General features: G+C 39.7%; 1 protein-coding gene across 1 annotated transcript in view; it reads left to right on the top strand.

Moving 5' to 3' along the window:
• The window catches only part of ANO4 (anoctamin 4), a 482,060-nt gene that overhangs the window by 449,990 nt on the left and 19,801 nt on the right, over positions 1-12,269 (top strand). Inside the window, exons 29-31 of the mRNA XM_079935996.1 lie at positions 513-665; positions 1,672-1,819; positions 8,193-8,312. Coding sequence (XP_079792122.1) covers positions 513-665; positions 1,672-1,819; positions 8,193-8,312 — 421 coding nt within the window. The remainder of the gene's footprint in view (positions 1-512; positions 666-1,671; positions 1,820-8,192; positions 8,313-12,269) is intronic.

Below are 12,269 nucleotides of genomic sequence, written 5' to 3'. Positions count from 1 at the left end.
CTTGTATTTATTTCATTATGGACTTGGATACTTAGTCTTTGGGTTGTAATCCAATACTATCCTTATTTATTTTGTTGTACAAATTTTTCCAGCTTTGGCCATTGGGACCTCCTTCAAGTTTGTCCTGTGTCCTTTTGATGTGTCCCCATCATTTCTCAAGCACTTCCTAACTTTCTGGCATCACAAGATATTCCAGACTAATCTTGTCTTTTCCCTGCCATAGCTCTGGAATCAAACATTTCTCTAAGGAGCCCTGGTTCCTTTTATTAGAGAATGGTATTTAGAAAACAAGCTCTGGACTCTAGGTATGATCATTGCTCCTAGGATGCCACTGCTTCCAGGCTCAGGGAGTACCTCTTTTTCAAGTGTCCTGGCATCTTTCTAGAAGAGATGTTCCCTGTGCTTTGGGGAAAAATATGGGTTAAAACAATGACACATTCAGATTATTATCCTTTTGAAAATAGTACTGGAAAACCAATACTCTTTGTTCTTTTTCCTTTTTCCTTCCCCAGTTCTCCAGTTTGGATTTACAACTATCTTTGTGGCAGCTTTTCCCCTAGCACCACTTCTGGCCTTACTGAATAATATAATTGAAATTCGACTTGACGCTTATAAATTTGTCACACAGTGGAGGCGACCTTTAGCTTCAAGGGCCAAAGACATAGGTAAGTTGGATTTGGGGTGTTTTTAAAAGATATTAACCACCTGGTAGATAAAATAAAACAGCTACCAGCTTTAGATTTTTACATATGGTTTCCATGTAAGATGATTCAACTAACTCTTACAAAAGAATAATTGTTAGCTTTAAATAATATTAGATAACAAGTACAGCTACCTATTTGGAAATTTATAATTTCCAGTGCTAGAGAATTTGTGCTTAAATAGATTCTCAATTTGATTGTTTCTATCCTAAGACTCTGGAATCTAAACATTTGATTTATTACCACCTTTTTCCTTTTTAAAGTAGATCTCCCATTTGCTTAACTTTGTTTTGCTCTTTCCTAAATATTTGCCTGAGTCATAGGAAGTATGATCCAGTTTTTCTATAGGCAGAGATGGCCTTTGGTTTTTGACTAGAGATGCTGAGTTGAATCAGGTGCAGGCTCTCAAAAGCTGGCAGAGACCAGAGACTGTCTTTTATTCATATCTGCATCCAGTGCTTAGAATAGAGCAGGCAGGTGCTCAGCCAGTGTGTGTAGAAGAGAATTCGGTGTGCATATTCTTAACTCAGTGGTTTTTGAACGTCCCAATGAAACAAACACACTCAGTGAGCACCTACTCTGGGTCAGTGCATCAGGAACTTGGTCCATAAAGATGAACTGGAGAGACGCTATAGGTACCCCCAAGGAGCTCCCAGTCTTGTGGCATCTTGACATTGCATGTGCCAGTCTTATCAGATAGTGTTTAGTGCCTTATCATTGACCAAAATTCTCTACTTATATCTGAACCCGATTGATTTTTAAGTCATGAGCATGGGCACTTCCATGCAAACTCCTTCAATGCCAAGGTTTTTGAAGGTACGAATTCTTCCTCCTGGTTGCAAGAATCAGTATTTGGGATGGTGAAAGGACCTGTGCAAAGGACTACTGAAAATGAATTACCCCAGTTGTTTTTGTAGTTATCACCTCTGCTGTTGTGTCTGGAATTAATTCAACACTTCTCTTTGAATAGGAATTTGGTATGGAATTCTTGAAGGCATTGGAATTCTCTCTGTTATTACAAACGCGTTTGTCATAGCGATCACATCTGACTTTATCCCTCGCTTGGTGTACGCTTATAAGTATGGACCTTGTGCAGGCCAAGGGGAAGCTGGGCAAAAGTAAGTGGGCCATAAAGCCATCATGAAATCCCCATTTCCTAGCCATCGTGTGCTGTTGGACACTCAGACAGAAGCCTCTGCATTGGAGCACATGGGACACAAGCCCAGGACAGAAGGCCTGTAGTGGGGAGGTGGAAATATGATACAATAACACTTTTGGCCAAAGAAAACACATTCTGATCTATTGAAGTGTTGGAAGTCATACAAGTCATACAAGTTTTAGGTGGAATCCAATGTAAGAAAAGCAAAAAATCATTTTCCCCCCTCCTGCCCACCATGAATTCAGAAGTGTGTGGTATGCTAATGTGTGTAGCAAAAAAAGTGTTCCATGATATATAGTTATGCCATTTTTATGAGTTTATAAAAGTATAGTTATAATTTGATTCCTCTTGTGTCATGTGAAGACTCTGAAAATTTTACATGGGAAATGTGCAGTCATGTGCCAAGTACTCACAAGGTATTCCATAAATATTTGTGGAATAAGTAACTGAATGATTCTTTCCTGGCTGTGGACTTGACCAGTGTCTATATTACCACAGGCAAATTGGGTGAACTTAACTCGCTGAGAGATCAATACTACGGCATCACCTCAATGGTTCCCAAAGCCAGAGCTCTGTATTTCTGGTCAGCTAAAGTCTTGGCAAAATTATAACATGTCCCCTAGCTTTCATTTCTACACCCTTGGAAAAAAAGATAAAAAGTCCCAACATACTTTAGTGGGAAAAAATAAAACAACCCTGTTTGGCTAATGTCAAAATAATATAATTAATTGTGGGATTTAAATGTCTGTAGGTTAGAGTGGAATGTGTGTTGGGATCATAGGGTCCTTTTGGTTCCCCAGAAGTCATCTCACTTAGGCTCCTGCCTATTCCTACAAGCAGCCCTGCCTCTTAGTTTACTAGTCTGAACCAAACTAATTCATCCTCTCTAGCCAGGGTAGTTCCATCAGCCCCCAAGGAGTACAGTGCCACCAAATCAAGTCAGCTGAATTTATACACACCTGACCCAGGTCCAATTTCATTATTCATCCTACATAAATGCTCTAAGGCATAGATAACTGAAGGAGATAAAGCTCACAATCCAGCTATTTGAGGAAGCTTCTATAAAGTTCTTCACTCACCACGTGGCCATTAAATGTGAATTATCTAGCCACTGTAAGTGAGCATACCATCCCATTTCAAGAGAGATTTAAAGACTTACATGGTACTATGCATGCATTTCTTTCTACCTGTAACTGTTGTGAACATTCTCTGCTTGACTCAGCCTAGAAAAGCTTATCTTTGTTCAAACCACTTGCATGTATGTTTTGCGTTTGATTCTCAGAACAACGCGGGTAGCGGGATATACATCATTAGCCTCGCTTTGAAGGGCAGAAAGAGATTGAGAGAGGTTAAATCCATAATCACAAGGCAGAGTAACTGATGGAGCCCACACGAAGGTAAAGCCTAGGCTCAGACAGTGCCCTTCATCCTGAACCTCACAGCCCTCGGGACCCTTGCCAATAAGTGCTTATCCAACTCATCTAAGAGTCAACTCCCTGGGGTTTAAATCTTAATGGTTATTTCCATTCTTCCGCTACTTCAAATCTGGTAATACCTTGTTCTGGAGGAAACCAAAAAATAAAGTGGGAACATTTATGTGCAGTTGATAATGAATCAAAGCTTTAGAATTTTGACAGCCTATTAGATTTAAGACAATGTTCATGGTGATTAGAATTTCTCTAAATAGCCTCCTTAATTCAGTTTTACTGAGCTCTTTGGGCCTTTTTTTTTTTTAAACAATGTTTCTCTTAAGATCCTGTTGCTACCTTCAATATTTGTAGATCTACTTTTTATCTGCTAATCCATTAGTCTTATTTTTTCTTATTTTTATATTTTTCTTATTTTTTATATTTTTTACTTTATATTTTTATATAAAGTATTATAAAAGTATTATATTTTTATAAAAGTATTATATATTTATATATAAAAGTATTATAAAAGTATTATATATTTATATATATAAAGTATTATAAAAGTATTATATATTTATATATATAAAAGTATTATTTATATAAAGTATATAAAGTATTATATATTTTTATATAAAGTATTATAAAATACTTTATATTTTTCTTATTATTTCTTATTTTTCTTATTTTCAAATAGTTACATTTGTGTACGTTTCTTCATGAATCTTATTTTCTTCCCCACCAGCTACTCTATTATCCTTTTTAGGTTTTTTTCTTTTTCCAGTTTAAAAATGCTTCAGAGATGACTGAACTCGTAGAGGAGCAGCATTGTCAAATTTTAGACGTCATAGGCTTTTAAGGTAGCATGTGCAGTCAGAGTGAGATCCCACTGAGATTAAATCCAGCTGTGGAAACGCCATATTTCAATTTAAATTGACCCTAAATCAACAGTATTCCAACCAAACCAATCACCTTTCTCCAAAACTCCAGGCTTCCCTCACCTTACACGTTTCCCTGGCTCCTCCATGGATGAGAATTTCACTCCTGTGTCCAGGGTCATTCAGTTCACAGGCCCCTTGTCCCTATGACAGCGTGCTTCAGTTACTCCTGGCTGCGCATTCCCCCCAGTCTCAACACTCGTCTGCTCAGCAGATCAGTCTTCAGCAGTTCAGCAGCACAGTGGGGAAGACATTCTCATTTTTCAGCCAGATCTGTACGTGAAAGGAATACTGTGGTTTGAGGCAGTGGTCTCCACACAGCAGGTACACAAGAATTTTTCAAATGTTTTCATCTTCCCTCTTAAGACATTCTGTCTTTCCAGCTGCCGGTGATCAGAGTGTTGTTCATTGCCTACAAAATGAAGGCACTTCGTCTTTCAGGGTATCTTCCCAAGGGCCCTTTAGAAAGAGCTTAGAGAACTAAAATCACCTCTGGGCAGACATCAGGAGACAGAAATTGTGAAGTAAAGTTGAAGATGTATATTATAAAATTGTTCTGTCAATCAGAGTTAAAATTTCAATCAGCAAACTAAATTTTTTTTCCAGAAAGCACAAATAACCAGGTTGATCCCTCACCCTCAATGAATGCAATAAACTAATTACTTTGTTATCAGGTAGACATGGCTTAGAGTTTGGGAACATTCTCTAAGGATATATGCAGGCCTTAGAAAATTACTGTGAGGTATATACCTGGTCTAGTGGTATAAATCAAGCTGATTTTCCTGTAAAAATAGTGATACCATAAGGAGTTAGAGATTTGATCAAGGACACAGTGCTCGAATTTTCACAGAATGAGCTACAAATATCTTAATGAACTATAAATAATGTATTTATATAAGCTATAAATCAATTAAATCGATCAACACCAAAACCAATTGCAAAGTTGTATTTCAGAAGATAAAGCTTATGGTTACAGAGGGCTACTCTTCTTATTTCATAATAATGTCTGACGTTTTCAATGCAAGAAGTCAGAAGTCTACTTTCTTCTGTGCTTATCTCATTAGCCTAATTTATTACCTATAAAGTTATCTACAAATTAACCTATAAATAAATAAGTCATTTTTTCTACAAAGCATGTCTGACTTTAAATGCACAAACCTGACCTTATTTCCCCTTGCTTTTTTGCCCTTTCAACCCTATCCCCATGCTATTTGAGTCACAATGCCTAAAACCTCAAAAGCAAAGTTAGTAGCAGAATTCAAAGACACTCTGCAGTGAGTTTGATCTGGAATCTACAGACTCAAAAGTCAACTTCTGATTCTGTTCTCTCCCTTGAAAATGATGAGAACGATCACTAGTTCATCCTCTTCCCCCATAGTAAAGGATGGAAACCGATAAGTAATGAATGGTTTTAAAACCAGAATTCTCACATTTAAATAAATGTCTTCTCAGAAGTTACTTGGAAAACATATGCATTCTAATTCAAACAATGCTGCCCTTGCATAAGACATTTTTCTGAATCTTCTTTCTTGGAAATGCCTTTAGACGCCATCTGCCAACCCCTTAAGAAAACTGACTTCATTATTTTATATTCTCAGGAAACTCTTCCTTTGTCTGCTACTTTTTTCTCCTTCCCTCTCACTTCTCCCTGATCATCAGTGTAGCCTTGTCTTTCCTCTGTCTCACCTGGAGCTGGGGGTGTGTCACAGTGAGGATACATAGACCTCCTGCCAGCAAACTTAGTAGACATGGGATCTTCTGCTGCCTTTGACCTTCCTGCTGTAACAATAGGTCACTGAGTTGACACATGGATGCCACTGGCTGAACTCTATGCGATGAAGTGTGGGAAACCTCATTTCCCTGAATTGATGAAGGTCTCAACTGTTTGATGTTGGCAAGCTAAGATTCTACCACAGTGAAAAGAATTAGATAAATGCCTAGAAAATTCAGTATTAGCAGTTCCTCTTCTTCCCTGATGATGGAAATTATATGGAAAGAAGACTTACTAGTTCCGTGTGTAATGCTTTGCACCCAGAAGGAGTACATGCCCACTAAAGGCACATTTTCAACTTGATTCATGACTGACATTACAGGAATATGCTTAATAAAGAGTTCAGCTATGTCTCCTTTTTATCTTTTATTTTGAATGTAAGGTATTCAGCCTGTGAGACGGGTAATTCATTCGAATTTGGGCTCTCTATTGAGTTTTTTTTAACAGAGTAGCCATGAGCAGCTTTAATCTTAGTAAAGCTCAGGGCTGCTGTGTGAGAGAAGAGTGTAGGAGGGGTTGTAATTATTCCATTTCAATGCTGGGCCTGCTTTTGCCAGTTTCCAGAGCACCTTTCACTTCCCACAGCTCAGCTCCTGAGAAGACTCTGCTCTATTCTGTATTTCACAAAACTGGCTCCCTCTCTGTGACAGCTAATCATCATCAAGACTCTGTTTTCATGTCATGTTCTAGGCAGTTCATAGATGAGGGAGAAATCATTTCAAATTACCTTTTTATGGAGTGATGGGAGAGGCCTGCTGCCAGTGGGAGTAGGGCGTGTTACACACGCACTGACCATTTGTTTCATCCATGAGTGACTGTTGACAAATGGGTCCTTCTGCTTGGTTCATTTCTTTTAAGGCCATGATGAAACCAGTGACTTGTCTTGAGCAAGACAACACATGCACAGAACCCATGTGCTCTCAGAACTATGTTTGTGTTATCACTTGGGTTTGGTATTCAGCAACTTTGGATAATCACATCAGACATGTTAATGAAGAGAGTCTGAAGACCATGATTTCTTCTTTCAATTAATAATTAAATATTTATTGACCTCCTGCTAGGTGCATGAAATAAAATACCACTCACATTTATTAAGATCTTGCTATAGGCTAAGCATTATATCACTTGCTTTACATATATCATTTCATTTCATTCCCACAATGACCCTATGAGGTGGACACTTTTGTTGCTTTAAGAATTGCATAATTTGCCAAGATCACACGGCTAGAAAGCAGCAGAGCTACAATTTGACCCTAAAGCCCAAGTTTTTTGTATTGTAATATACTGACCCCCATTCCCCAACACAGAATGAAAGCCATGTCCTCAAGAAGCTTATAATCCCTGGGAGGTCCAGGCAATAGTTTTATTCCTGATCCATCTTCAAGACCTTGATAGAATCTCTGGTACTTTACATTGAATTCAATATTTACTGGATTCCTACACTGCACGAGACTGTCCGAGGATACCAAAATATCTGTGACACCTCTTCTGATCCAAAAAAGAAAAAAACCACTATAGTCCAAAGGAGAAGACATACATGTATGCAGCCAACTCTAGTATAAGCTATATGGCCATTGTGAAGTAAATAGAGCTGCACCACAAAGAGAAGGGAATGAGTCTTCTGACTGGAGGGATTAGGACATTTTCACAAAAGAGGTGACATCTCAGGTGGTGAACACTATTACCACTTGTAAACCATGAGTAAGGAATCCCAAGAGAAAAGACAACATGAGCAGAGGCATGAAAGTATAGGATACATGAAAGGAACATAATCTAGCATGACTGTAGCATGGGATGTGAGTTGGGAGGGGGGTTATATTCATACTAGTTATATTCAGGGCATTATGAGAAATTATAGATAATCATTAATGAAGGAATGTGATTATGTGTGCATATGTGTGTGTGTCATCAATGAAAGAAGTGGTGACTTACTTATGCTGATCATGCAATGCTTTTGCCCATTTCACTGAAGCACTGATTGGGGTAGTGATGGTCTAGATGATGATTCTGCACAAAAAGGACTATAACAAAAGAATGACTTGTTCTTCATTCAGCATACCCAGGGCTTTTCAGTGTATTCCAACTTGAGTGCTGTGACAAGGCAGGTCCAAGTAAGGCACCTATAACTGCAGAGATTTCTAGGAAGTAGAGCCTTGGTGAATTGGATGCAGAGGTGATCAGAGTCCTAATTAGAGAATCTGTTTTCTTTTGTAGGTGCATGGTTGGCTATGTGAACGCCAGCTTGTCTGTATTCCGAATTTCTGACTTTGAGAACCGATCTGAGCCTGAGTCTGATGGCAGTGAGTTCTCGGGGACTCCTCTCAAGTATTGTAGGTAAGTGTGGCACTTTTAGCCTCAGCTGGGCTGGCTCTGCCGTGGGGAGGTGTTGCTCAGACAGTGGCCCTTTTCGACTGATTGGATTTAAGGCTGCGGTTCTCAAACTTGATTATGCATTACAATCCCCTGGAGAATTTTTAAATCTCTTTATGAGGCTGTGACCCAGACAGATTAAAACATAATCTCTGGGGTGAAACCCGGACTTCCAGATCCAGGAAGCCCATGTAAGAGGAACCCAAAGAGACCCCCACTAAGACATTATAATTAAAGTATCAAAAGTTAAGACAAGGAGAGAATATTAGAAGCAGCAAGAGAAAAACAATTTGTTACACACAGACATATGTCATTTTTGTGCACTTCGCAGATACTGCATTTGTTAAAAATTGAAGGTTCGTGACAATCCTGCATCGAGAAAGTCTGTCAGTGCTGTTTTTCTAACACCATTTGCTCACTTTGTGACTCTGTGTCACGTTTTGGTAATTCTCGCCATATTTCAGAGTTTTTCATTATTATTATATTTGTTGTGGTGATCTATGATCAGTGATCTTTGATGTTACTATCGTAATTGTTTTGGGGTGCTACAAACCCTGCGCATATAAGACAGTGGACTTAATGTGTTCTGACTGCTCTGTTTCCCCATCTCTGCCTCTCCATGGGTTCCCCTCTTCCCTGAGACACAGTATTGAAATTAGGCCAATTCAATTAATAACCCTACAGAGGCCTCTGAGTGTTCAAGAGAAGGAAAGCCACACATCTCTCACTTTAAATCAAAAGCTAGAAATGACTAAGCTTAGTAAGGAAGGCAAGCTGAAAGCAGAGATAAGCCAAAAGGTAGGCCTCTTCCACCAAACAGTTTGCCAAGCTGTGAATGCAAAGGAAAAGCTCTTGAAGGAAAGTAAAAGTGCTACTCCAGTGAACACCAAAATGATAAGAAAGTGAAACAGCCTTACTGATGATCTGAAGAAAGTTTTAGTGGTCTGTACAGAAGATCAAACCAGCAGAAACATTCCCTTAAGCCAAAGCTTAATCCAGAGCAAGACCCTCACTCTCTCAATTCTGTGAGGGCCAAGAGAGGTAAGGAAGCTACAGAAAAGTTGGAAGCTAGCAGAGGTTAGTTCATGAGGTTTAAGAAGCAGCACCCATAACATGCAAGTGCTGATGTAGAAGCTACAGCAATTTGGTTCAAGATGGCGGAGTAGAAGGACGTGCGCTCACTCCCCCTTGCGAGAGCACCGGAATCACAACTGACTGCTGAATAATCATCGACAGGAAGACACTGGAACTCACCAAAAAAGATACCCCACACCCAAAGACAAAGGAGAAACCAGTGAGATAGTAGGAGGGGTACAATCACAATAAAATCAAATCCCATAACCACTGGGTAGGTGACTCGAAAACTGGAGAACAATTACACCACATAAGTCCACCCACTGGAGTGAAGGTTCTGAATCCCACATCATGCTTCCCAATCTGGGGGTCTAGCAATGGGAGGAGGAATTCCCAGAGAATCACACTTTGAAGGCTAGCAGGATTTGATTGCAGGACTTCGACAGGACAGGGGGAAACAGAGACTCCACTCTTGGAGGGCACACACAAAGTAGTCTGCTTATCAGGACCCAGGGGGCAGGAGCAGTGACCCCATAGGAGAATGAACAGACCTACCTGCTAGTGTTGGAGGGTCTTCTGCAGAGGCCAGGGGTGGCTGTGGCTCACCATGAGGACAAGGACACTGGCAGCAGAAGTTCTGGTAAGTACTCCTTGGCGTGAACCCTCCCAGAGTCCACCATTAGACCCACCAAAGAGCCTCTAGCTCCGGTGCTGTGTCCCCTCAGGCCACACAACCAACAGGGAGGGAACTCAGCCCCATCCATCAGCAGACAAGCAGATTAAAGTTTTACTGAGCTCTGACCACCAGAGAAACAACCAGCTCTACTCACCACCAGTTCCTCCGATCAGGAAGCTTGCACAACACTCTTAGATAGCCTCATCCACCAGAGAGCAGGCAGCAGAAAAAAGAAGAACTAGAGTCCTGCAGCCTGTGGAACGAAAACCACATTCACAGAAAGATAGACAAAATGAAAAGGCAAAGGACTATGTACCAGATGAAGTAACAAGATAAAACCCCAGAAAAAACAACTAAATGAAATGGAGATAGGCAACCTTCCAGAAAAGGAATTCAGAATAATGATAGTGAAGATGATCCAGGCCCTCAGAAAAAGAATGGAGGCAAAGATTGAGAAGATGCAAGAAGTGTTTAACAAAGACCTAGAAGAATTAAAGAACAAACACCTAGAAGAATTAAAGAACAAACAGAGATGAACAATACAATAACTGAAATGAAAAATACACTAGAAGGAATCAACAGCAGAATAACTGAGGCAGAAGAATAGATAAGTGACCAGGAAGACAGAATGGTGGAATTCACTGCCGTGGAACAGAATAAAGAAAAAGAATGAAAAGAAATGAAGACAGCCTAAGAGACCTCAGGGACAAAATTCAAACACACCAACATTCTCAGTATAGGGGTCCCAGAAAAAAAAGAGAGAGAGAAAAAGGACCCAAGAAAATATTTGAAGAGACTGTAGTCGAAAACTTCCCTAACATAGGAAAGGAAATAGCCACCCAAGTGCAGGAAGCACAGAGAGTCCCAGGCAGGATAAATCCAAGGAGAAACACACCGAAATCAGAAATTACTGATTTTGTCAGTAATCAAACTGACTAAAATTAAAGACAAAGAAAAATTATTAACAGATAACATACAAGGGAACTCCCATAAGGTTAACAGCGGATTTCTCAGCAGAAACTGTACAAGCCAGAAAGGAGTGGCATGATATATTTAAAGTGATGAAAGGGAAGAACCTACAACCAAAATTACTTGACCCAGCAAGGATCTCATTCAGATTCGACGGAGAAATCAAAAGCTTTACAGACAAGTGAAAGCTAAGAGAATTCAGCACCACCAAACCGGCTGTACAACAAATGCTAAAGGAACTTTTCTAGTGGGAAACACAAGAGAAGAAAAGGACCTACACAAATAAACCCAAAACAATTAAGAAAATGGTAATAGGAACATACATTTCGATAATTACCTTAAACGTGAATGGATTAAATGCACCAACCAAAAGACACAGGCTTGCTGAATGGATAGAAAAACGAGACCCATATATATGCTGTCTACAAGAGACACACTTAAGACCTACGAACACATACAGACTGAAACTGAGGAGATGGAAAAAGATATTCCATGCAAATGGAAATCAAAAGAAAGCTGAAGTAGCAATGCTCATATCAAATAGACATTAAAATAAAGAATGGTACAAGAAACAAGGAAGCACACCACATAATGATCAAGGGATCAATCCAAGAAGAAAATATAACAATTATAAACAGATATGCACCCAACATAGGACACATCAATACATAAGGCAAATGCTAACAGCTATAAAAGAGGAAATCAACAGTAACACAATAATAGTGGGGGACTTTAACACCTCACTTACACCAATGACAGATCATCCACAAGAAAATTAATAAGGAAACACAAGCTTTAAATAACACAATAGACCAGATAGATTTTATTGATATATATAGGACATCTGAAAACAGCAGATTACACTTTATTCTCAAGTGCACATGGAACATTCTCCTGGACAGATCACATCTTGGGTCAAAAATCAAGGCTTGGTAAATTTAAGAAAATTGAAATCATATCAAGCATCTTATCTGAACAAAACACTATGAGATTAGAAATAAATTAGAGGAAAAAAAGGTAGGGGCTTCCCTGGTGGTGCAGTGGTTGAGAGTCTGCCTGCCGATGCAGGGGACGCGGGTTCGTGCCCCGGTCTGGGAGGATCCCACATGCCGCAGAGCGGCTGGGCCCGTGAGCTATGGCCGCTGAGCCTGCGTGTCCGGAGCCTGTGCTCCGCAACGGGAGAGGCCACAACAGTGAGAGGC

Source organism: Stenella coeruleoalba, assembly GCF_951394435.1.
Source record: "Stenella coeruleoalba genome assembly, chromosome: 11".
In the NCBI taxonomy this organism is placed as follows: Eukaryota; Metazoa; Chordata; class Mammalia; order Artiodactyla; family Delphinidae; genus Stenella; species Stenella coeruleoalba.
The sequence above is the reverse complement of the archived record's forward strand: the minus strand, read 5'-3'. Positions and strand labels throughout refer to the sequence as shown.